We start from the raw sequence: 27,086 nt of genomic DNA on the forward strand, positions 1-27,086 counted from the left end.
GCTTCATTATATTGCCATTTCAAAATTGTAGTTTATTTACAAAATATTCATTTAGGTGTGTTTTTATTCCGTTTTTAAGTTTGAATGAATTAAACACGTAAACATTTTTTTGAGAAGAGGAACAGTTAAAGATTGGTTGGAGTAAGGTCTAGGTAGTATGGAGGATAAGTTATAACGTTTTAATTAATCTATAGGTAACTATATTTTTACAACTAACATGACATGTAGATTGCGGTTGTAGTAATTTAATATTTTACCCTCACATTGCAAGTCAGGATGGCCGAGCGGTCTAAGGCGCTGCGTTCAGGTCGCAGTCCACTTCTGTGGGCGTGGGTTCGAATCCCACTTCTGACAAGATTATTTTGGCATTCCTCACATAAATTTTTATGTGATCATATTAGATTATCTAAGTCATAAAATTATAGGAAATTTTTTTAATGTTATAAATTTAACTACCTAGCAATTAATATATATTTATATTAAAATATCTACAAGGTGATTGATTATTGTAAATCAATTGTTTTTGTTAAGTGTTAAATTAAGATAAATTTAAGGTTTAATTGAGGTAAGTATATTTATAATTTGCTATTATAAATTATTATCATTTTCTTCGGAAACTTACCCGGTGTTGCTAGAATTTTGTACATTGAGGTAGAAAGTTATTATCACTAACAAAATGTTGGTATGTAGTACGAACTAATATAAAGGTTCTAAATTTTTAAATTCCAAATATTAGTAAAATTTTAGTCCTTACTTTTTTATTTCTATTTTTGTTTTTATTATAAGACATAATTTTACATTTGATTAAAACTAACTGCTTTTATGAATATTTTCTACCGAAATTAGTAGTTTTCGGCGGTATGTAAGAATTTTTTTAATACTAGCCACATTGACATTGCTACACATTATTGCGGTACCAGTAACTTTTTTTTTTTTTGAAGTTATAACTAAAATTAAAATGACTACTATTAAAGTTAGTAACGAACAAGAAATAATAAAGAAACTTGCATCTTATGTTGAGAAAATTTCAAATGATGCAATTTTAAACAGAGGACAGTTTTTTATTGGACTATCAGGTTAGTACCGTAAAAACACAGTTATAAAAACTTTGTTCAAGTGTTATTTCGCGAAGTTGTTATATACTTTTAAAACTTTTCTATAGATACCAAAATACGCCTTTGAAAGAGGCTGATAGACAAAACATAAATTAAAATTATAAAATTATATTTAACGGTCCAAAAAAGTTAATAAATAAGTTATTCATAATTATTACAATTCATGTTTCACATAAGCTTGTTGAACTAAAATAAATTTAATGTCTTAAAAAATTACACTTTTATAATATGACTTAAAAATTTTGCGATTTTTACAAGTAATTTTTCTAATGATTACGTGTTATTACATTTAAACGAAAAGTAAGTGATGACCTTTGCTTGACTAGCGATCACTGTTTAGGTTTATATTCAAATTTAAAACACAAATAGTCAATTACAAAATTAAATTAACATGGATGTATATGTATAATACAAAAAAAAAAGAAAAAATATTCTGTATTTATAGAAAAAAAGACCTAATCGGTAGGAAGGCATCTAGAAATTTCCGACGACCTTAACAAGGTCAACTACCCTCCTTGTGGGTTGTCGCTCTATGCTGCGCTTAAGGGTCTGTAGTCTCCAGTCCATATGAAGAGATATATTTTATGTCCATACTAAGAAAGAGATGTACTTCTATATATTCTATCATGTGGGTGCAAAGCCAGGGGTTGGGTGCAATGCTTGTGGCTGATGTAGCAGTATATTTAGAGAGACATTATATTGAATATGTATTCACCTTCACTGGCCAGACCATTTTTTTTACCAGGTTGAGAATATCAGATTATTTTGAAAAATGTATGAACTTTTAAAATATATTTCTATGACTTTGTAATGACCTCGTACAGATTAACCATCTGCACTCTGATATTATTTTTACATTTCCTTTTAACAACTCAATAATGACATATATATTTTATCATGAAAAATGTTAGATAAATTTTTAGTTAAAAAATAAATAATAATTGAGAAACTAGGTAGCTGCTTATTCTTCTAGTCCTCATTGTCATCTTTGTGACTGACCCTGGAAGTGTTTCTAATTGTAATGACCAAAATATATGCATAAATCAATCATGTGAGAATATCTTTGAAAAAGAAAGGTATTTTTGAAAAAAAAATATTGTTCACATAATAATCTTGCAAACTAAGAGTTTTTATGAGTACCCTGTTCATAATAACACCATAGAAAGCTTTCATTTCCCATTCTATAATGTTTTTCCATCATTTCCAAATATATTTTAACATTTTTCTTCTACATTAAATAACATTTGCTACATTAGCATATTATACATATATAATAACATTTTAGCAACAATTTTGGTTATCATTTCAGCAGCATTTCGAATTACCAAAATAAAATTTCATTCTGAAATAAAATTTCAAGTTGCCGAAATAATACTTTATTAACAAGGATATTTTAGGTTAAATAATTGTCAATTTGCTTTATTGATTGTTTTTATTATTTGTTTATACACCAAAACAATCATATTACTAGACATTGCATTTAATTCTGGTTTTTTATTTAAATAATGTATAATATATATGGCCACTGAAAAATGACTTACTAAGTTGGCCGCTTACAAAAGAGACTAACAATGACTGTAGTCTCATAAAACAGAAGGTAGAAAATGCTATGAGTTGTTGGATGCTCTAGAGCAGAGTTCCCCAAACCTTTTTTGTGTCGTAGACCCCTTGCCATGTTTTTCCGTGTTGGGTAGACCCCCTACTTACCTGATATTGATTTCCTGTAAATTTCTTACTGTAGTGAAGTTTAGTGTTAAAAACTTAAAGTAAAAACACATGTCATGTTATGAAAATGTATTGCGACCACAAAGCGAATACACACATTCTACAACTTACACAATTTTTATAAACATATATAATAATTATTTTACTTCATAGGTACTTTTATAAATAATGTAAATGTTTTGAAATTATAAGATAGTATGACGTAAGTAAATAGGTACTATCAGTGTATGTGTTGAGATCCACTATCATGGACCCCCATTTTCATTTCATGGACCCCCCAAATTTTTGTCGCTGACGTAGACCCCTTGCAGGTTGTCATAGACCGCTAGGAGGCGATATAGACCACTTTGGGAATCACTGCTCTAGAACGTTCTTCAAAATGGTATTGTTGAGATGCTACACTTGATCTTTAATTTCTCGCATTACAAGGCTACCCTCAAAATTTGTTGTGTAAATCAAGTGAGAGGTAACACATTAGTGTAAAAACTCCATCATTATGCCAGAAATCCATTTTATATTATAAAACCTGGCATGTAAGGAAATGTTTAAACAAAAGAAGATGGAAGATGTTGGAATACTACAAAAATAAACATAACTGAAAAACTAAGGGTAAATCGAAACATTGACTAGTTACATCCTTTCTCTTTTGATAACCTTAACTGGTTCTGTAGGGTAGTATTTTTAAACTTTTTATTTGGCATGCTAGACCATAGCCTTTCTAAAATTCTTACACCTCCCTATGTAACATATATTTTTATATTAAAGCTATAGAGCTAAACTTGTGTTGTGTCAACTTAAGAATTGCCACCCTTAACAAACAAATTGCCCTCTTGTGGGACGTGGCATCAGCGTTTCCCACATTGGGAATGTAGGGTATAACAATAATGTAATTATTAAGTGAAATTATTTGTTTATTATTATTTAATAATTTGTACTCCTATTAATAGTTTATACATAAATATAAGCATTTATTATTCTACAGGAGGATCAGTACTAAAATACCTATGTGAAGGTCTACCCCAAGTTGATACTGACTGGTCAAAGTGGACTCTAGCATTTTGTGATGAAAGGCTGGTACCCGAAGACAGTGAAGACTCTACATTTGGCTGCTATGAACGAATGTTAATACCGAAAACTAACTTGACCAGGAACCAGTTCATCATTGTAAAGCAAGGAGTTACGGGTAATTTGAAATTTATTTATAACACTATAATAACAAATAAATTGCCACACTTGAAATGTAGACACTTTGATGTATAAAAAAAACATTTTGGAATTGTGATTGCTTGATATAAATGTTTTATATATTGTTTTGTAACATGTAAAATAAATGTGCAATCAATACAAATTTTGTACATAGTAAGCACAATTTATTTGATAGATATTCCCAATGACGAATCTGCTCGAACTGCTCTGTATATACAAACTTATCTGAACATGGTCCACTAATTTTTAAGACATTATGGACTGGTCATGAGTTGACCCGTGTTTTTTAGACCAAATGTTGCTGACTACCCATGAGTAAACTCATGATGGGTTTTTATTGGCATCACTGTTATATCTGTATCGACCATGTAGTGCAGTGACCAGTATAATACAAGCTGCTTCTCTCGCTTATAAGAGCCGTAAAATCTTTTGTTGTAAAAAATATCTCGGAAGTAAGAAAAGGGCCAATTTTTAGGCACTTCCGCACATGCAGTAGTAGTCGTGCAACAAAGTGCACCGCCCGCCAGCCCGCCTATAAATGCGTATGCGGCAAACAATGCGAATCACACAACCGCCACCGCCAAATTACTCAACACGTGTTTCACCCCTCCACGGGGCATCTTCAGGAGCTATGTTACACCGATTAGTGCCAAACACAGAGACTCTGTGTATGTGCGGAAGTGGCTAAATATTGGTCCTTTTCTTACTTAGGATGGACTTCCGCAAGGTAACACCTGATTCCATTAAATAAATATGTCGGAGTTTAGGAACACCGAGCGTAACGATAAATCTGATTGTCGGCGAGGTCGTCTACGTTTGGGTGTAATCTGCGTGCGTGCGCGCGATTGCGGGGTAGTCTTGGAAAAGATTGTGCTCCCCACTACTACAGTCGCTTATATAAGGCGGGTGTCTGTCCAGGGCGCACAGTCGTGTGTGGGCGGCGAAGCTCGCAGTGCTAGTGTTAGTGTTCAGAGTCCATTGAGGCCACACTTTTTATTATATACCGTTTAGTGAGTCTGCGATTCTATCAAATAGAACGAAACCTATTATAGCCGCATAAGAAGAGACGTGATTGGCTGTGTTATCTCCGCAATCTTTAAACTGTCATTTATCAGCATTATATGCTATTTTCGGACGTATGTAATCTGCGACAACCTACCCTCAAGTGGAATTATGGATACGGAAGGTAATGACCAGGAGGATGTTCCTCAGACTCTAGTCAGATGTTTCTCATCACATTCCGTCGCATATAATAATAAAAAAAATAAGAAAAGATGATGGAATCTAATGAAGAATTTTTCAATAAATTATATGCAGATACTGTATCTGATTGTCCAAGTAATCATGAATAAAATTGTAAACTGAAAATGATACTATATCAGAAGAGAGAGAGATCATATTAGGCCACCAATATTTCCATAAAGAAATATAGCATCAGATAGTAATAACAATTTGGGTGAAGAGTGGAACGAACATGATATTACACCAAACTTAAATATTCCTGGTGAAACTATTGAACTTGGTAACACTCTGATTATCAGCGGGGTATATAAGGTTTAATTTTTTTGATAGTGGTGTTTTTAATTTAGTCATTACACATAACAAATTGTACTATTCTCGAGTAAGTTACATAAAATTGCCAGTCAACAATGTGTTAATATTAAATGAAAAAAAAAAGTATAAATTTTATTATTCCAGCTAAAGAAGCTGCAGAGGACTATACAGAAAAATTGACGAAAGCTTTTAAAAATGATGAGTTCAAATTTGATCTGCTCTTATTGGGTATGGGGCCAGACGGACACACATGTTCGCTGTTTCCTGGACATTCATTGTTGGATGAGATTAACTTGAAGGTTGCTGCCATTACTGATTCACCCAAGCCTCCACCTGAAAGGATTACCTTGACGTATCCAGTAATAAACAATGCAAGGAACTGTATATTTGCATGCAGCGGTTCTGGAAAATCTGATATGATAAAAGTGAGTATTGTTATACTTTAATTTAAATTATGTATTTAGCACGTGCAACTAATTATTCTATCGCATTTGGGATTAATACCACACGTGGACTTGTCAATTTTGCTACCATAGCATTTAAAAAAAAATATTTGGAACATAGTGAAAATTAAATCATAAATAAAGATTTTTATACATAGCATATATTTGACAAATTTTTGTCTGCAAAAATAACATAACTTATTTATGTGCATAATTAAAGTGATAAATATGTTCCGCGCCACCGTAATTTTTGAAGATTTTCCATACAGGCCGCGTGGGGCGTATACTACTCACACTTTAAAAATAAAAAAAGTCCTTTAAGACGTATGCTTTACACTTTTTCAACACTACCAAGCTATAATTAGCGGGAAAGTTACAAATTTTAATTTGCATTACGTACGTGCGTACGTGATATGAAGTTATATATGTTCGACCCTACAAATCATTTGTTTAAGAATCCTTTGTTTTTCAATGAGAACTGCAAATTGCATGAACGGAAACTGCAGCGGGGGTCGAGTACGCCCCACAGTACATCGATTGTGTTAATATACAAATTAATAAATAAATTATAATAAATTGTTTATAATTCGTGGGTACCAAACATTTTTTTTTGGTGAACAAATTACAATACATTCAGCTATATTGTTTGGGAGGCAGTTCTCTTTCCAAATTCCAATTTAGTTTTTAAGGTGAAAGGGTAAAAGAAATTAGTGATAATAAAAATATTCACATAACAGATAACAATTCATTAATAATGGCGTCTGATTAGTCGACAAAATATAATATCAACAGTAAATGTTACAAAATTATAAATAGTGCGATTAATTTCGTAATTTCGTCATGTGACATTCACTGCTGATTTTTAATAAAAAAAATTATCATATTCGCCCGTAGACGCCCATTGAAAGGCATAAGCCTCTTTAAGATATAAGTTTATGGGGGGGGGGGGGGTATATACCATAACAGCCTTACTTAGCGGGTTGATGATCGCCGTGTGTTATACGGAGGACGCTTCTGCCCAATCTCTAGAAACGTTTGAAAGTAGCAGTAGCAATCATATATATTTAATTTACAAAGTATGAATTATAAGATTGTATCTCAATAATCGAACTTTCTACCTACAATCTCAAATTTTAGTACTCTACTATTACTATTAACTACTATTCTATTACTATTTTTTTTAAATATAATATTAAAAAGTCATCGAAACATAAACTGGGAGCTAGTTACTTTTTTAGACAAAAACAATTTTGGACCATATTATATTCGCATTATTCCAGACTAGAAGGAAATTGGTTGTTTTAGCAGTTATATATAAGATTTTGAATTATTTTATACCTTACACTTTTTTGAGCGGTCACTATTAACAGCATAAAGAAATACTATTTAATTATGTCGCAAAAACTATTTTTGAGGTTGCGTTTTTTTTTATTTTGATTTTGAGTTTTCTTATACATTTATTCAAATTTTTATCCCAGCAAAATGACTGCATACATTTAATTAAATCTTGTTTTACACTTATTATATTTAATTTTTAGAAACCATAGTGAAAATTCTTATGTCTATTGTTTAAAACTATTTTAAGTTTGTTGGAATTCCTTTATGTATATGGATGTTTATGAATGATAACCGATTTTTTTTTGTTAAACAAATATTAACAATGAAAAAATCACAGTATTTAAAACTAATAATGAACATATAATTTTTATCTATAATAACCATATCATACTTAGCGATGGAGCAGCCTTGATATTATTTTTTTTTTCAATAAAATATTTATTATTGTATAAGTGTATAAAGCATCAAGTTCACGTCAGTTTAGGTAGGCTCGAGGGATCCAAGAAGACTCTGTGAAGGTCTGTTTCCCACAAGAGGGTTTTCTAAGTGAAATAAGTGAATAACTAAGTGAAGTCCCGTGTGATTAGATATAAAAGAAGTAAACTTGGTTAATCTAAGAAGCGATTCAATTCAACTTTCAGCACAATAAATAAATTATTTACCTATCAAATCTTACATTTTTATGACAAAACTATAAATATTAAGGTAAGTAATGTCAAATAAGAAAAAGACAAGGATATTTAGCCACTCCCGCACATGCAGTGGTAGTCGTGAAACAAAGTGCACCGCCCGCCAGCCCGCTGATAAATGCGTATGCGGCAAACAATGCGAATTACACAACTGCCACCGTTAAATCACTCGACACGTGTTTCAGCATCTTCAGGAGTTATGTTACACTGATTAGTGCCAAACACAGAGAGAGAGTAATGTCGCTTCCTAAGTTAAATTCACATAACTACATTTTTAACAAGTTTTTATTTCTAATCAACAATATATTCACCTTCTTTATCAACAACCTTTTGTCATTAAGTATACAAATTTACAACGTTGAAGCGGTTAAAACCAATCGATTTTTTTTTGTAGAATATGTCTACAGAAACGGCATTACTTTCTGGTCCACCTAATTCAGAGTTCCCCAAACTTTTTTGTGTCGTAGACCCCTTTCCATGTTGGGTAAACCCCCTACTTACCTGATATTAATTTCCTGTAAATTTCTAACTGTAGTGAAGTTTAGTGTTAAAAACTTAAAGTAAAACACCTGTTAATTTATACATTTATTAATTGAATATAAATTAAAACTACTCAAAATAAAATTTTGTATCTGTTATGTAAAATATATGTACATATTAATAATTTTTTACTTCATAGGTATTTTTATAAATAATGTAAATGTTTTGATATTATAAGATAGTATGATGTAAGTAAATAGGTACTATCAGTGTATGTGTTGAGATCCACTATCGTGGACCCCCATTTTCATTTCGTGGACCCCCAATTTCATTTCGTGGACCCCCAATTTTTTTTTCGTTGACGAAGACCCCTTGTAGGTTGTCATAGACCCCTAGGGGTCGATATAGACCACTTTGGGTATCACTGACCTAATTGATTGAAAGTAAGCCGTAAAACAAATTACTATAATTATAATCTTAACATTTTTTGCTAGATTTTGAGAATATGGTACAATTATGTTGTAAGAGGTCCACCGAAATCGGATAAATTTTAAAACTAGTGTTATTATCTCTGGTTAAGATTACTAATTATATATGTTTAATGTTTCAGCGAATTTTAAAAGATAAAGAAGATCTTCCTGCTGGTCGAGTGAAGCCGGATGCTGGTTCGGTGTACTGGATCCTGGACGATGCTGCGGCCGCGCATTTATAAATAGTATCGTTACAGCATACATAGCATTTATAGCTTCTAATGGAGGTTTGGTTATTGATATTGACATTATAATTTAGATTGTATGTTCCTCTATATATACAGGGTGATTTGTTATATAAAAAAGCTTTAAATGGGTTAATATTTCGCACATTTGTCAGAAGAAGGTTTAAACCCTTAACACCTTCCGATCACTCAGTTTAATGTGTTCACTCTTAAATATGTTACAGCATTTTTTTTTTTGGAATGTCATAGGCCAATAACTTCTGGCAGTACAATCTGCAGGGACAGATAGTAAATAATCAATTTTAATATTTATTAAACCGAACGTTGAAAAAAAAAATCTTACTATTTTATCATATGTCAGGCTATATCATACATTAATTGATAGGAAATGAACTATATATTCACGCCTTAAGGGCTTACAGCAGTCAACCTTTATTTAATATTTAACCAAGTTTTATTTTTTTTTTTTTTTATTTATTTAGTTGCACCAACAAAGCAATCACTATACATATACAATATTATTCTAACATAAAAATAATTGGTAAGTGTTGCTTCACTTATAGGTACAAACAACATGCATTTTATAAAGCAACAAAATTTTGGAAAAAAAAAAACAAATAACAATATTAATTTAAAATAAATTACATTGCTTAATATACAAATTAAAAAAGTAAAAACAACATCAATTGTGGATAAAATGGGAACATAATTGAAATTTAGTCACAGATAATAATTGATTAATGAAATAAAAATAAAATGGATTAATTAAATAGAATGAAAATTGATTAAAATTTATATCAAATGAAATACAAATATTGAATTTAAATGTGTGCAGACTATTAGAAAATATATCAATAACTTTATCAGATTTTTTTTGTTTATTATTACATAAAGAAGTTTCGAGGCATAGATTATGAATATTGTTATAATTTCTGAGCATTCTGTTAAGAGGAGAGTAATGCCCCAAATTAGTGCGAGCAGGTTTTGCAGAAAATGGCTTATACTTTAATGATCTTGGCATTCTCCTGGGGATAGTAAAATTAATCTGAGACAATAGATCAGGGGCATCAGTTTTACCATTGACTAGCTTATACAGAAACATGTTATCTAATTGCTTTCTTCGATTAAATAAAGATGTTAAGTGAAAGTGTTTCAAACGATCATCATAAGAGGGTAGGGATTTTGCTAAGTTGCAGCTATATGATAGGTGCCACAGAAATCTCTTTTGTATGTTTTCTATGCGTTTTATATATATATCGTAATGTGGGTTCCACACAACGCTACAATATTCTAGGCCACCACGAACAAGAGCAGTGTATATCACAATTTTAGTGGTTGGTTTTTTAAAATCCCTACAGTTTCGCAAGACGAATCCCAAGGCTTTAAATCCTTTTTTAACAACGTGCTCTATGTGTAAGTTAAAACGTAGTTTAGTATCGAGAATGACACCTAAGTCCCGGACGTGAGTTGTTTCGTATAGTGGCTCGCTGTTAATATAGTAAGTTGTAGTAAGTGGCTAAATTTTTTTTCTGGTATATCGGACTTTACAACATTTTGATACATTTAAACTCATACCGTTAAAATCACACCATGACACAAGGCTATTTAAATCCTGTTGAAGCAATGATCTATCCTCATCTGTGTCAACCCTTCTAAAAAATTTCAAGTCATCAGCAAACATATAGAATTTCGTATTTTTAAAACAATTACCAATATCATTAATGAAAATATTGAATAAAAGAGGGCCGAAATGGGAGCCTTGTGGGACCCCAGAAATGGCAGTGAATGGCTCCGAACTATGTCCACCTATTACAACTATGGATTTTCTATTCATTAAGTAGGAATTCCACCATTTAAGAAAAACCCCGGCGATTCCTAGCGATGCAAGTTTATTCAGCAACATAATGTGACTCACTCTGTCGAAGGCCTTGCTGAAATCAGTGTATATTGCGTCGTAAGAATGGCCTTTGTCAACTCCCTCAACAAGGTCCTCGACAAAGGAAGTCAAATTTGTTGCCGTAGAACGAGTTTTTATGAATCCATGCTGTTCAGATACTATTTGTTGTTTTATATGCCATGAAAGAGTAGGATACAGTAATTTTTCAAAAACTTTAGCAAATATTGGCTGTAAAGATATGGGTCTATAATTTTTAACGAAGCTAGCATCGCCACTCTTATGCAATGGTATTATTAAAGCGGTCTTCCATGCAGTCGGATACGAGCCAGAGCGTAAAGAGCTATTGAAAATCATGGATAATGGTTCTGCTAATGCGCTAGCACATCGCACGACAAAAATTGAAGGTAAACCATCAGAACCAGCTCCTTTGGTAGCATCAAGTCTTTTTAACACTCTATAGACTTGATCCTTAGTAACCGATGTTATAGTCAAAGAGTTCGGGGCAGAGTCTATATGAGATGGGCTAGGGACCGTGGCAATATTAGGCGCCTTATTGTAGGAAGAGGAAAACTGTGACGCAAAAAGGTTACATATATCTAATCCGGTACTTGCAATAATACCATCGTGGGACATTTCTGCAGGAAAAGTAGTATTGGCTCCTCTTTTGCGTTTAAGGAAGGACCATATTAATTTAGGATTCGATGACACTGATAACTCGAGCCTATCAAGATATGTTTTATAATTAGATTTTAACAGTTTAGTGCTTCTTTCACGCAATAGGTCAAACGTAAGTAAGTCTCGAGGGTTGCTATATTTTCGGTATTTTAATCTGAATTTATTTTTTTCTTTGAGCACTTTAATTAATGAAGATGAGAACCAAAAGGGATACTTGCAATTGTTGTTGCGGGGTCTAACTTTAGGGACATGTTTACTAATTGCTAGCTTAAGTATTTTATAGAACTTAGCGACCATATCGTCCACCGTTATGCACGTCGAGAGTTCGTCTGACCAGGAAGTACCGTTAAGGTCACTTATTATTTTTTGAAAATCTGCTTTGTAGAAGAGAAATTTCTCTTCGCATTTTTCTGGAAGGAGTTTAGTGTACTCGGACGTAAAAAAGAATTCTAGGGGTGGGTGTAGAGGGTCTATTATTGATAATGGATTAGCAGATACTTGTAATTGGGGGATAGATACGTTACTCAATAGAAGATCGAGTATTTTATTTTTATTATTGTTATAACAGTTGTATTGGGATAGATTATTTTGTGACATAAAGTCAATGACCATGTTGTTCAGGTTACTGTTAGAGGTTTCCGCTGCTAATGCAACGGTGTTCGTTCGTTTCCAGCTCAAACTACTCAAGTTGAAGTCGCCCAGAATAATTGTATCGCCACTATGGTTTGATAAAATGCTATTTGTGTTCATGATAAAATGATTAAGTATATTCTGTTGGACAGGCGGAGGTAAGTAAACGCTACAAATATATAAGATCTTGTTTTTTCCCGTTTTATCAAGCATTTCAATCTTAACCCATAAATCTTCGCAATCCGATTCGCTCGAATGTAAGCGATACGATTTGAGGTGTTTAGCAACTGCTATTAATACGCCCCCACCGTCTTTTTTCTTGTGAAATCCACTACTTTCACGATCGCGCCTAAAGACTGTATATCTGTCATCAAACAGCTCATTGTCATGAACGCCACTATTCAACCATGTTTCTGTAAAAACTATTATATCGAAATAACTGCACACAATATTTTTGAAAAGATCATTGGTTTTTGTCCGTAAGCCTCGGACATTCTGATAATAAATGCTTAATTCATTTTGCGAGCCCTTAAGTAACAAAATGCAATTTTAGCGTAGTTATGACAAACGATTAAGTGTCTCTAAATTTTTCACATAAACATAATTTGACTCTTCATTTTTTCGCATAAAAACTCTTCCATCTCGAATCCATACGAATTTATATTTTAATTCTTTAGCCTTACTACGAGCAGCAGCATGTAAGGCCTTATTTTCAGGTGTGAGGTGTTCTACTACATAGACGGGACTCTTCTTACTTCCGCCTATGCCCAAATGACTGGTGTTTAATTTGTCATCTTTATTGTTTTTATTAAATTTGCTCGTAGCGGCTAAAAACTCGTCGCGCAGCCGTGGGCTGCCAAATTTCACCAAGATAGAGCGAGGTCTAGGACTTGAACGATTTATCTTCGCTAATCTAGAGCAGACATGAATCTCGGCTTCATTCAGTGGACATTTGATTACCTTACCGAGTTGCTGTACCGTTTTAATTAGGTTTTCTTGCTTGCTCTCCGGGACACACTGAATCTCGACGTTGGAGGAGCGTGACTGTTGATCGAAATGCTCCATCCGTGACGCTAATACTAGGTTGGCAGCTCGCAGAGATTCATTTTCTACTCTTATACTCTCAATTTTAGCGGCCTGTGCAGCGGTCTCGTTCTTAACTTTTTCTAGCTCCTCGTTGAAGTAAGAGACAGATGATTCGATAGATGTTAAAGCGATTCGAACTTCAGATAGTTGAGGGTTTATTTTGTTCTGAAAGAAGTTATGCAACTCCTCCCTCATTAGGTCGCGAATATCGTCGGCTGAGAGGCACGAGCAGCTAGCGTGACGTGCCTTGCTGCGCTGGGTCACGAAGTCAGGCTGTGGTGAGTAGATGGTGGCCCGAACTGGTGTGTTAGTATTATCTCCACCTTTCCGATCTTTACTCCGACACAGCACACAAATCCAGTGAGATAAGGCCTCATTGCTCATTGCATCGTAATCCGATTGCGTTAAATTCATGCAGTAAAAATGGTACTTCGCACTGCAGCGGGTACATTGCAACGTAGGTATATCTTTTAGAGTACTAAGGCACCCGGCGCAATCATTAGAGCTAGCCATGGTGTGTATAGCCGATTATGAATAGGGCGATACAAAAAAAAAAAAATACTATAAAAGATTATATGTTCAAGTAGCTGTGAACGCAGCACCGCTTGTTCAAGTCGTCTAAATGATGCACGACGCACGACGCTAGCGCGAGCGGTGACCGATGACTCAACGCTATCGAGCGAACTGCGAGTTGTCGTAGGTCAGGGTTTTCGCCCGTTATTAAAACTATTTTGAACTTTATTTGTTTATATCTTCAAAAGTAGGAAGAATTTTCAAAAACCGTTTTCACTGTATGGTAGCTCTTTCCACTGCTCACAAAAGTTTCACAATTTAATTGCGTGACGAACACTTTTTACTGATTAAAAATTAAAAATTTGCGGAGGTGAGTAAAACAGATGTTGCTTATTCGAGTTACGGATGACCGTTTGGCGCAATAATATTTTTATTTGAAATAAAAATATTATTGCGCCAAACTTGCCTCTGGAATTTAGACGATCACTGGTCTATATGATATGCCTAAATACAATTTAAATAATAAAATTTCCATGTTGTTTTATAAAACAATTTCTCTCGACTATGTATAGGTAGGTATGTTTCAAATAAACATTAATGCGTTGTTCTGAAAACAGAGAAACGTCATTTAAAGCTATTTAAATTGTCGTTTCCTTTTAAAAGTTTATTCTGTGTGGCGGTGTAATGAATTAAATGGATGCAATTGAGTAAATCCTCATTTATTGTTCACACAACCACTATACAAAGGTAGGCGCGTCGGAGCGAGAGTTTATTAGGGCGTGCTTGCGTGTGCGCTGATGTGCAGCCGAACCCAGAGTGGGGCCGCTGGCTTACATCACATCGTTGATGCGCTAGGGCGTGCATGTAGCCGCAGCGGTCAAGACAGTCCGACGTAGTGGGACTGTCCGCCATATCTGCAATATTTTAAATTATCTCTAACATCTATCAAATACAAACTGCATTACCGACTGACGACCGCTATAGACGCCTACATAACACAATTGTTAACAGCGCCATCTATTAAGTGTCAATGTTAAACAGCCACTGTTTTACCGACATTATACAATCGCGGCACAATACTAAATATAATTGTTAAAGAATCTAATTTTTTTATATATATCTAGTTAATTTGTATGTTTTATATGAAATTGTCAATATGATGGCATCGAGCCACAGATTTCTTGGCATAATTACACATACTCGTATGTAGATAATTTCCTTGCGTTTTTTCTGTTTGGAATGAAACTAAAGATCTCTACAAATGATATATTAGAGTCGTGACGCGAGCGACATGCGTTTTGCGCTGTGACGTTTGACCGACTCAGAATGCCAGCCGAGCTGCGCGTGAGTCGGTCGAGCGCAGGGCCGTACTCGGCAGCCCCCCCCCCCCCCCCACACACACTTAGTTTCGAAGAATATTACGAAAGATACGGAAATATAAACATTTTCTCAAAATCAATTAGATGTTTTTCATTAATTTTAATTTGTATCGATGGGATATTTTGCTTAGGATGTGTTTTTTCCATTCACTAAGCACAGAAAGTTGGGTGGTTTTTACTACCACGTTCCACAAACTATAACGTCCATGCCTTCGTTTTTACAATTACGCTATTTTTTTTTTATTTTTTTTTTTTGTTTACGTTTATATCAGTGTTTACCAAGTCTCTTACGGTCTTATTGATAAAAATTGCTTATTCTCTTACGGTAAGAGTACTATAACTTGTAGCTGGGTCATATTGAGAATCCGCTACAGTAGGATATTCAGCAGTGCTAGTACTCTTGGTAGTAAGGAACTGAGATTGGAAGTAGTCTGAGAAACAGTTGAAAATATATTCACCAGAGTTCACAGTTTGTTCTCCGTAGGTCATTGTAGATGGAAGAGCATGAGTTTTGGTTTTAGAGCTTATGAATGATCAAAAAGATTTAGGATTGGACGGTATAGGAATTTCAATATTATTTAAGTAATCATTGTAGTAGGTAGCCATGAGCTATTCAGCTCTTTTTTTTTTTTTTTTTTTATTTATTTAGTTGCACCAACAAAGCAATCACTATACATATACAATATTATTCTAACATAAAAATAATTGGTAAGTGTTGCTTCACTTATAGGTACAAACAACATGCATTTTATAAAGCAACAAAATTTTGGAAAAAAAAAACAAATAACAATATTAATTTAAAATAAATTACATTGCTTAATATACAAATTAAAAAAGTAAAAACAACATCAATTGTGGATAAAATGGGAACATAATTGAAATTTAGTCACAGATAATAATTGATTAATGAAATAAAAATAAAATGGATTAATTAAATAGAATTAAAATTGATTAAAATTTATATCAAATGAAATACAAATATTGAATTTAAATGTGTGCAGACTATTAGAAAATATATCAATAACTTTATCAGATTTTTTTTGTTTATTATTACATAAAGAAGTTTCGAGGCATAGATTATGAATATTGTTATAATTTCTGAGCATTCTGTTAAGAGGAGAGTAATGCCCCAAATTAGTGCGAGCAGGTTTTGCAGAAAATGGCTTATACTTTAATGATCTTGGCATTCTCCTGGGGATAGTAAAATTAATCTGAGACAATAGATGAGGGGCATCAGTTTTACCATTGACTAGCTTATACAGAAACATGTTATCTAATTGCTTTCTTCGATTAAATAAAGATGTTAAGTGAAAGTGTTTCAAACGATCATCATAAGAGGGTAGGGATTTTGCTAAGTTGCAGCTATATGATAGGTGCCACAGAAATCTCTTTTGTATGTTTTCTATGCGTTTTATATATATATCGTAATGTGGGTTCCACACAACGCTACAATATTCTAGGCCACTACGAACAAGAGCAGTGTAGATCACAATTTTAGTGGTTGGTTTTTTAAAATCCCTACAGTTTCGCAAGACGAATCCCAAGGCTTTAAATCCTTTTTTAACAACGTGCTCTATGTGTAAGTTAAAACGTAGTTTAGTATCGAGAATGACACCTAAGTCCCGGACGTGAGTTGTTTCGTATAGTGGCTCGCTGTTAATATAGTAAGTTGTAGTAAGTGGCTCAATTTTTTTTCTGGTATATCGGACTTTACAACATTTTGATACATTTAAACTCATACCGTTAAATTCACACCATGACACAAGGCTATTTAAATCCTGTTGAAGCAATGATCTATCCTCATCTGTGTCAACCCTTCTAAAAAATTTCAAGTCATCAGCAAACATATAGAATTTCGTATTTTTAAAACAATTACCAATATCATTAATGAAAATATTGAATAAAAGAGGGCCGAAATGGGAGCCTTGTGGGACCCCAGAAATGGCAGTGAATGGCTCCGAACTATGTCCACCTATTACAACTATGGATTTTCTATTCATTAAGTAGGAATTCCACCATTTAAGAAAAACCCCGGCGATTCCTAGCGATGCAAGTTTATTCAGCAACATAATGTGACTCACTCTGTCGAAGGCCTTGCTGAAATCAGTGTATATTGCGTCGTAAGAATGGCCTTTGTCAACAAGGTCCTCGACAAAGGAAGTCAAATTTGTTGCCGTAGAACGAGTTTTTATGAATCCATGCTGTTCAGATACTATTTGTTGTTTTATATGCCATGAAAGAGTAGGATACAGTAATTTTTCAAAAACTTTAGCAAATATTGGCTGTAAAGATATGGGTCTATAATTTTTAACGAAGCTAGCATCGCCACTCTTATGCAATGGTATTATTAAAGCGGTCTTCCATGCAGTCGGATACGAGCCAGAGCGTAAAGAGCTATTGAAAATCATGGATAATGGTTCTGCTAATGCGCTAGCACATCGCACGACAAAAATTGAAGGTAAACCATCAGAACCAGCTCCTTTGGTAGCATCAAGTCTTTTTAACACTCTATAGACTTGATCCTTAGTAACCGATGTTATAGTCAAAGAGTTCGGGGCAGAGTCTATATGAGATGGGCTAGGGACCGTGGCAATATTAGGCGCCTTATTGTAGGAAGAGGAAAACTGTGACGCAAAAAGGTTACATATATCTAATCCGGTACTTGCAATAATACCATCGTGGGACATTTCTGCAGGAAAAGTAGTATTGGCTCCTCTTTTGCGTTTAAGGAAGGACCATATTAATTTAGGATTCGATGACACTGATAACTCGAGCCTATCAAGATATGTTTTATAATTAGATTTTAACAGTTTAGTGCTTCTTTCACGCAATAGGTCAAACGTAAGTAAGTCTCGAGGGTTGCTATATTTTCGGTATTTTAATCTGAATTTATTTTTTTCTTTGAGCACTTTAATTAATGAAGATGAGAACCAAAAGGGATACTTGCAATTGTTGTTGCGGGGTCTAACTTTAGGGACATGTTTACTAATTGCTAGCTTAAGTATTTTATAGAACTTAGCGACCATATCGTCCACCGTTATGCACGTCGAGAGTTCGTCTGACCAGGAAGTACCGTTAAGGTCACTTATTATTTTTTGAAAATCTGCTTTGTAGAAGAGAAATTTCTCTTCGCATTTTTCTGGAAGGAGTTTAGTGTACTCGGACGTAAAAAAGAATTCTAGGGGTGGGTGTAGAGGGTCTATTATTGATAATGGATTAGCAGATACTTGTAATTGGGGGATAGATACGTTACTCAATAGAAGATCGAGTATTTTATTTTTATTATTGTTATAACAGTTGTATTGGGATAGATTATTTTGTGACATAAAGTCAATGACCATGTTGTTCAGGTTACTGTTAGAGGTTTCCGCTGCTAATGCAACGGTGTTCGTTCGTTTCCAGCTCAAACTACTCAAGTTGAAGTCGCCCAGAATAATTGTATCGCCACTATGGTTTGATAAAATGCTATTTGTGTTCATGATAAAATGATTAAGTATATTCTGTTGGACAGGCGGAGGTAAGTAAACGCTACAAATATATAAGATCTTGTTTTTTCCCGTTTTATCAAGCATTTCAATCTTAACCCATAAATCTTCGCAATCCGATTCGCTCGAATGTAAGCGATACGATTTGAGGTGTTTAGCAACTGCTATTAATACGCCCCCACCGTCTTTTTTCTTGTGAAATCCACTACTTTCACGATCGCGCCTAAATACTGTATATCTGTCATCAAACAGCTCATTGTCATGAACGCCACTATTCAACCATGTTTCTGTAAAAACTATTATATCGAAATAACTGCACACAATATTTTTGAAAAGATCATTGGTTTTTGTCCGTAAGCCTCGGACATTCTGATAATAAATGCTTAATTCATTTTGCGAGCCCTTAAGTAACAAAATGCAATTTTAGCGTAGTTATGATAAACGATTAAGTGTCTCTAAATTTTTCACATAAACATAATTTGACTCTTCATTTTTTCGCATAAAAACTCTTCCATCTCGAATCCATACGAATTTATATTTTAATTCTTTAGCCTTACTACGAGCAGCAGCATGTAAGGCCTTATTTTCAGGTGTGAGGTGTTCTACTACATAGACGGGACTCTTCTTACTTCCGCCTATGCCCAAATGACTGGTGTTTAATTTGTCATCTTTATTGTTTTTATTAAATTTGCTCGTAGCGGCTTAAAACTCGTCGCGCAGCCGTGGGCTGCTAAATTTCACCAAGATAGAGCGAGGTCTAGGACTTGAACGATTTATCTTCGCTAATCTAGAGCAGACATGAATCTCGGCTTCATTCAGTGGACATTTGATTACCTTACCGAGTTGCTGTACCGTTTTAATTAGGTTTTCTTGCTTGCTCTCCGGGACACACTGAATCTCGACGTTGGAGGAGCGTGACTGTTGATCGAAATGCTCCATCCGTGACGCTAATACTAGGTTGGCAGCTCGCAGAGATTCATTTTCTACTCTTATACTCTCAATTTTAGCGGCCTGTACAGCGGTCTCGTTCTTAACTTTTTCTAGCTCCTCGTTGAAGTAAGAGACAGATGATTCGATAGATGTTAAAGCGATTCGAACTTCAGATAGTTGAGGGTTTATTTTGTTCTGAAAGAAGTTATGCAACTCCTCCCTCATTAGGTCGCGAATATCGTCGGCTGAGAGGCACGAGCAGCTAGCGTGACGTGCCTTGCTGCGCTGGGTCACGAAGTCAGGCTGTGGTGAGTAGATGGTGGCCCGAACTGGTGTGTTAGTATTATCTCCACCTTTCCGATCTTTACTCCGACACAGCACACAAATCCAGTGAGATAAGGCCTCATTGCTCATTGCATCGTAATCCGATTGCGTTAAATTCATGCAGTAAAAATGGTACTTCGCACTGCAGCGGGTACATTGCAACGTAGGTATATCTTTTAGAGTACTAAGGCACCCGGCGCAATCATTAGAGCTAGCCATGGTGTGTATAGCCGATTATGAATAGGGCGATACAAAAAAAAAAAAAAAAATACTATAAAAGATTATATGTTCAAGTAGCTGTGAACGCAGCACCGCTTGTTCAAGTCGTCTAAATGATGCACGACGCACGACGCTAGCGCGAGCGGTGACCGATGACTCAACGCTATCGAGCGAACTGCGAGTTGTCGTAGGTCAGGGTTTTCGCCCGTTATTAAAACTATTTTGAACTTTATTTGTTTATATCTTCAAAAGTAGGAAGAATTTTCAAAAACCGTTTTCACTGTATGGTAGCTCTTTCCACTGCTCACAAAAGTTTCACAATTTAATTGCGTGACGAACACTTTTTACTGATTAAAAATTAAAAATTTGCGGAGGTGAGTAAAACAGATGTTGCTTATTCGAGTTACGGACGACTTACCTTACTTTTTGATAAGAATTCAAACGTTTGCCGATCTGTTAATTCAACCATATATTCTGTATTTGCCTGAGTATTTAATTTTTTCATTAAGTACTTTCTTTAAATTGCGTGAGTATCAAGTAGGTGACTTATTATTACCTACTATTTTAGACGGGACATACTCAGAAATATTTACTGTAAAAGAGATCAACGCAATGCTGAATATTGTTGTCCTTCATACAATCCGCCCAGTCGTATGTCAAGTACCATGCGGATACTATTATTGTCTCCAGAGTTATAAAGTATTTTTAAGGATTGACGGCTTACATAGAATACACCGAGTTAGACTTAAATAAATTTGAAGTGATCTAAGTTAATTAATAGAACCGGGCGTTACCTCGCGGAAGTTCATCCGAACTAAGAAAGGAACTAATATCTAGCTATTTCCGCTATGCGGCTGTAGTCTTGTAATCAATACAACCAAGTAACTTCCCGCTGATAAATGCGCGTGCGGTATACTCTACGGGGCATCCTCAGGAGATGTTAGACCGACCAATATCAAACACAGAGTGAGTTCCGTCCGCTGTTTATATCCTTCCTCCCCTCCACTACCACTCAAGGTCACGTGACCAATCACGTATGTGAACGGCTGATAAGCGCCAACTGCTTAGCGTACACGTAAGTTATACAGGGTGGGCTTCGAAGTTTTGTGAATTTGAAAATTCATAAAAAAAAAAACAAAACAAAAGTAATACTAAAATAAATTTATTTTTAAATTAAAGTAAACATTTGGGAAAATCATTTTTTGAAAATAACATCATCCAGATGCGCACCATCCATGGATTTTTTTTATGACCCCCGTTATTGGGGGCCTCTCGTACCCCTATCTTATGGTGGGACAGGGACTTATTTTACAATTATATTTTTTCACATTCATTTTTATTTTCTTTCTCTTCTTTCTTTACATTTTCATTTTCTTTCAGTCTATTTTCTCTCTTTCATAAAACAATTCATCTTTCTTTCTCATTCGCTCTATTCAACTTTCATTCTTTGCCCTTTTCTTATTACAATTTACATTTGTTATTTTTATGTTACTTTTTTATTTTTACATTTAACTTTCTTACACTATAATTATTTTTTATTTATCACAGATTTGTATGTTTCCTATTTTATCATTTTATTCTCTATTTCTATTTATTTATTGTATTTGCCTTTTGTTTATGTCTATAGCTTTTTTTGCAATTTCCTTGACGAGGGTCAAGAATGTATGTTGATGTTCTCCGCCTATCAGGGAGGCTATTGACTCCTCCTTGATTTGAATGCCAGACCGGCACTCGAAATCGTGCCGGAGTCCCCCGAATGCGGGACACCGGGCCACAAGGTGGATCACGGTCTGGTCCACACCCGGTTCACAGAAGCACGAGGGGTCCTCCTTGAGCTTAAACCTATGAAGGTACTCAGAGAACTCCCCGTGCCCCGTGAAGAGCTGGACCAAGACCGCGTCCACCTCGATGCTGCGGAGCACGCGGTAAGCTGAGACGGCGTCCGGGAAAAATATCCTCGTTACCGAAGCCGTCATACCTTCCACATACCTCCTGTTCCATTCGTCCAGTCTCAGTTGTCGCTTGATGAATGAGACGGGGCATCTCTCATACTCAGGTCGTCTCTTCAGGGCTGGTCCGCCCTCTCGTTCCCCTCCATCCCCGCGTGCGCTTTCACCCAATACAATCTAACATCCTTCCCTTTTTCTCTCACTTTCATCACATTCTCCTTCACTCTTAACGCTGAGGGATGGAGGGTGTCCGATCTTGCGACAGTTTCGAGGGCGGACCGCGAGTCGCTCAGTATGGCGCAGACTTGCGCTGACTCGCCGGCCGCGTACCCTGTTGCTTCCGCTAGAGCCAGCAGCTCTGCCTGGTATACGGTGCAGAAGTTGCCCAACTTGAGTTTCTTTGTGATGTAATTAATAGGCTTTATACTTAATTACTTATTTATTTAACAGAATAATACACATTAGCAAAACCTTTTATAGCAGAGCGGGCGGCAAGGACGTTTTAACAAAACAGTCAAACGTCATGACGTAGTGAGAAGTTGAGAACGCGGCAATTTCAAATTACTACAACACTCTCTCCAAATTACAGCGTTCCTCATTGTAAAGTGAAACAAATAATAGTAACTAACAAAAACAATAGGTTAAGTTACTTTATACATACATAGTATTACTAAACAAAGTATTACAGAATCAAGTTTTATAAGTAAAGTTACATTTTCCTAATACCTAATTTACTTCTTAGATATTTAAATTTACTTTTACATAAGGGTTTAGTAAATATATCAGCCCTTTGTTCATTACTACTTATATACTTTAGATCAATATCTGTACTTTCATATTTCTCTTTAACAAACTTGTATTTAATATCTATGTGTTTACATCGTTTATGATAATTTTCATTTTTTATGACAGATATTGCACTTTGATTATCTATGTTAAGTGTTACAGAATCCTGATTATATTCATCTATATCTAACAAAAGTCTCTTTAACCAAATAACTTCCTTTGTAGCACTACAGGCAGCCATAAACTCTGCTTCAGTTGTAGATAGTGCTATCGTTTGCTGACCTTGACTGGCCCAAGTAACAGCAGCACCATTCTTAATGAATACATATCCTGTCATTGATCTTCTTGTTTCAGCATCATTAGCGTAGTCAGAATCACAATAACCTTCTAGTGTATTATTTTGTGAAGGTGTATAGTACAGACCATAATCACTAGTTTCTTTGAGGTACTTCATTATTCGTTTTACGGCATTCCAGTGAGTACTATCATAACCATCCAGATATCGGCTGACTAAGCTAACCGCAAACATTATGTCAGGCCTGCTGACTATAGCTAGATGCATCAAGGAGCCCACAGCTTCTCTATATGGAATGTTTCTATCTAGCTCCGATGTATTCTTTTCTAATTTGATACCTGTCTCTACTGGTGTACTGTTCCCATTGACATTAGTCATACTAAATTTATTCAGCAATTTTTGTATATATGTGGTCTGATGTAGAAATATGTAGTTTTCTCCTTTCTCAATTTCTAGGCCAACAAAGTTTTTAGGTTCACATACTTTTATTTCAAAATTTACTTTTAAATCATCAATAACTTTGTTTAACACACTTTTATCTTTGGAAATTATTAGTCCATCATCCACATACAGTATTAGGTACACCTTACTACCATTTAACTGACCAATATAGATACACTTGTCTGAGTGACTATTGGTGAAACCAAATTTCTTTAAAACAGAATCAAATGTTTGATTCCAGCACCTGGGTGCTTGTTTTAACCCATATAATGACCTTTTAAGTTTACAAACATGCCCTTCAGGTACATCTAAACCATCTGGTGGATTCATATAGATATCTTCAGTTATGGATCCATAGAGAAAAGCAGTTTTAATATCAAACTGTATCATTTGCAAGTTATCCTGACACACTTTAGAAAGCAAAACTCTTACAGAGTCATACCTGACAGTTGGTGAGAATGTTTCTGTGTAATCAACCTGGTGTTTCTGCAAGCAGCCCAGTAGTGTTTCTGTAAATTAGCATTAAGCAACATACAGCGAGCTCTCTCCATCAATGTACGGTTCATACGTTCCGCTAACCCATTTTGTTGTGGGGTATATGGATTAGAAGTTTCATGTATAATGCCACAATTTTGCATGTATTCAATAAACTCGTTACTTAGATACTCTCTTCCATTATCAGTTCTTAATTTCTTTATTTTGCATTCGAGTTGATTTTCCACAAATGCTTTAAAGTCTTTAAATTTATTAAATACTTCAGACTTGTTTTTAAGTAAATAAATAAATACTTTCCTGGTATAGTCATCCACAAATGTGAGGAAATATTGCGCTCCTCCAACTGATTTCACCTCCAGTGGCCCACAGATATCGGAATGTATAAGTTCTAGAGCCTTCTTAGCACGAGAACCTTCCTTAGGAAACGGCAGCCGGGACTGTTTTCCTTCTTGACAAAATTCACATATCATATCCAGCTTATTGTCAGTAAGCTTGACACCTTCTGCACATTTGGAGAGTTTGTTCAGATCAGTCATATTGAGATGAGCCATCCTTTGATGCCATAAGTAGCTGTCACTTTCCTTTGTATCACATGCATATGCTTGTGCACTACTTAAGTTCAGACGATACATGTTATTCACTAATTCGCAAGCTACTACTTCTTTTTGAGATTTGTTGAATATTTTACAGCCATTGTTACTAAACTGTACAGAACATTCTTTCTTTATCAGCTGACTCACGGAGAGAAGATTGCTTGCTAACTCAGGCACATACAACACATTGGTTAATTGTATGGTTTGTGTTTGTCCTACACTATTACATATAGGCAGATCTATTTTTCCACAGCTCTTCACTTTAAGCATTTTATCATCAGCAATACGGATGCTTGTAATTGGAGGTGATGATTCATCGTATAGCCAGTCCTGCCTCATTGTCATATGCATGGACGCTCCTGAATCAACAAACCAGCTCTTACTGTCATTTGCTGCACTGGATGCCGAGAACACAGCGACATATCCAGTTTCTTTGCCTTGGTCCTTTTTCTTTGTTTTGCAATTTTTACTTATGTGACCATAACGGTTGCATTTGAAACAACGGGGACCTTTATTAAACTTCGGAGAACTATCAGAGTCCTTTTGTTTATATTTACTTGACTTACTTGCATACAATGCTACTGACTCGGAGCTCTTTATTTCTTGTAAGAGCTTAGTCTTTACAGAGTCTGCTGTAATCGGCACACCAGAACTTTCGAGGGCCATAATCATTGGCTTGTAGACTTCGGATAATCCAGCAAGGAGTAATGTACCCAGCCACTCATCATTGATGTCAAATGATATGTTTCGAAGTTTATGTGCTGCACTCATTATTCTGTTAACGTAATCTTCAACATTTTGACAATTTTCTAACGTCGTTGTAATCATATCTCTCAATAAGCCCACGCGTCTTGTCAACCCTTTGTCGTCAAAAGCTTTTTGTAAATTGGTCCACACTTCTTTTGCCGTTTTTGCCTCTTGTATATGTATGTAATTCACTGAGTCAACCAACAATATAATTTTTGCCTTTGCTTTCAGGTCGAGCTTTGAATCAACAGGTTCGCCATTATTTTCGATACAGCACCAGAGGTCTTCATGTTGTAAATACGTCATCACGGCAAATCTCCATGTATTGTAATTATCTCGACCACTTAACTTTTCGATAAGAGTCATTGTATTTGAAGACATTTTGTATAAAAAAATATTTTTCTACACAAACCACGCGGCTTTAGGTTATGTCGTGTCAGTTTTAATGACCGGCGACTTTGTATATCGTTATTTCACTGATATTACTTCTCACTGATACTTATTACAAACAGATTACGTTCTGGGCCCATAACCTGATGTAATTAATAGGCTTTATACTTAATTACTTATTTATTTAACAGAATAATACACATTAGCAAAACCTTTTATAGCAGAGCGGGCGGCAAGGACGTTTTAACAAAACAGTCAAACCTCATGACGTAGTGAGAAGTTGAGAACGCGGCAATTTCAAATTACTACAACACTTTGTGTATAACTCTGCGGCGTCCCGCTTGACACAGAACGCCGCACCCACCTTATCCTCTATGCGGCTGCCGTCGGTATAAATTACCAGATCGGCAGCCGCGGTGGCAAGTCGGACTTCCTCCGCACTTTCCCCCAGACAGGAGAACTCCACACCAACTTGACCAGACGGGTGTGGTAGTCTCAGGTAGCTGACCGGTACATCCAGGTTTCGGTCCCCTACCACCTGCCGGGAATGACCCTTTCTTATCTCAAATAAGCGGGCTGCTTCTTGGACCCGCAGGTCCAGCGGAAGCAACCCGGCAAGTATAAGGGCCGAGTGCAGGGACGCGGTCCTGTGGGTCCTCGCGATCTTCTGCGCGAAGCCCCGCTGGACCGCGTCCAACTGCCTGCGGACCAGCAGCTTCCTAGCCGCCGGCGCCCATGCACTCGCTGCATACAAAATTGTCGGCTCCAGCACCGCCAGATATATCGCTCTGATCACCTCCGAGTTCAGACCCCAAGATACCTTCGCAGCCCTGCACAGCTGACGATAGAGGCCCTGTGCCTTTTTGCTTACGTTCTTCACGTGACTGTTGAACGTGAGCCTATCGTCAATTGTGAGGCCTAGTATCCGGACTTCCCTTCAAATCTTGCATTAGTTGAAGTTTATAGGGGTGCAATTTTAAATCTTTC

At 35.5% G+C, this 27,086-nt stretch overlaps 1 protein-coding gene and 1 non-coding gene across 3 annotated transcripts; both read left to right on the plus strand.

The window, feature by feature from the left end:
• Window positions 1-270: 270 nt before the first annotated feature.
• Window positions 271-354, plus strand: TRNAL-CAG (transfer RNA leucine (anticodon CAG)). The gene has a single exon. It is a non-coding gene; the product is annotated as a tRNA-Leu (tRNA).
• Window positions 355-933: 579 nt separating this feature from the next.
• Window positions 934-26,455, plus strand: Pgls (6-phosphogluconolactonase). Of its 2 annotated transcripts, XM_068767958.1 has the most exons (5): window positions 934-1,076; window positions 3,823-4,023; window positions 5,745-6,025; window positions 9,161-9,307; window positions 25,941-26,455. In XM_068767958.1, the coding sequence occupies exons 1-4, from the start codon at window positions 959-961 to the stop codon at window positions 9,260-9,262; spliced, it is 702 nt and encodes a 233-aa protein (XP_068624059.1). In that variant the 5' UTR covers window positions 934-958; the 3' UTR covers window positions 9,263-9,307; window positions 25,941-26,455. The 2 variants fall into 2 exon arrangements, with proteins under 2 accessions (XP_068624059.1, XP_068624058.1); XM_068767957.1 differs by lacking the exon at window positions 25,941-26,455 and having other exon boundaries at window positions 9,161-9,725.
• The last annotated feature ends 631 nt before the right edge of the window (window positions 26,456-27,086 follow it).

Source organism: Battus philenor, unplaced genomic scaffold (genome assembly GCF_028537555.1).
Source record: "Battus philenor isolate CCGP_79_NKW_IND1 unplaced genomic scaffold, ilBatPhil1.0.hap1 SCAF_24, whole genome shotgun sequence".
Taxonomy (NCBI): domain Eukaryota; kingdom Metazoa; phylum Arthropoda; class Insecta; order Lepidoptera; family Papilionidae; genus Battus; species Battus philenor.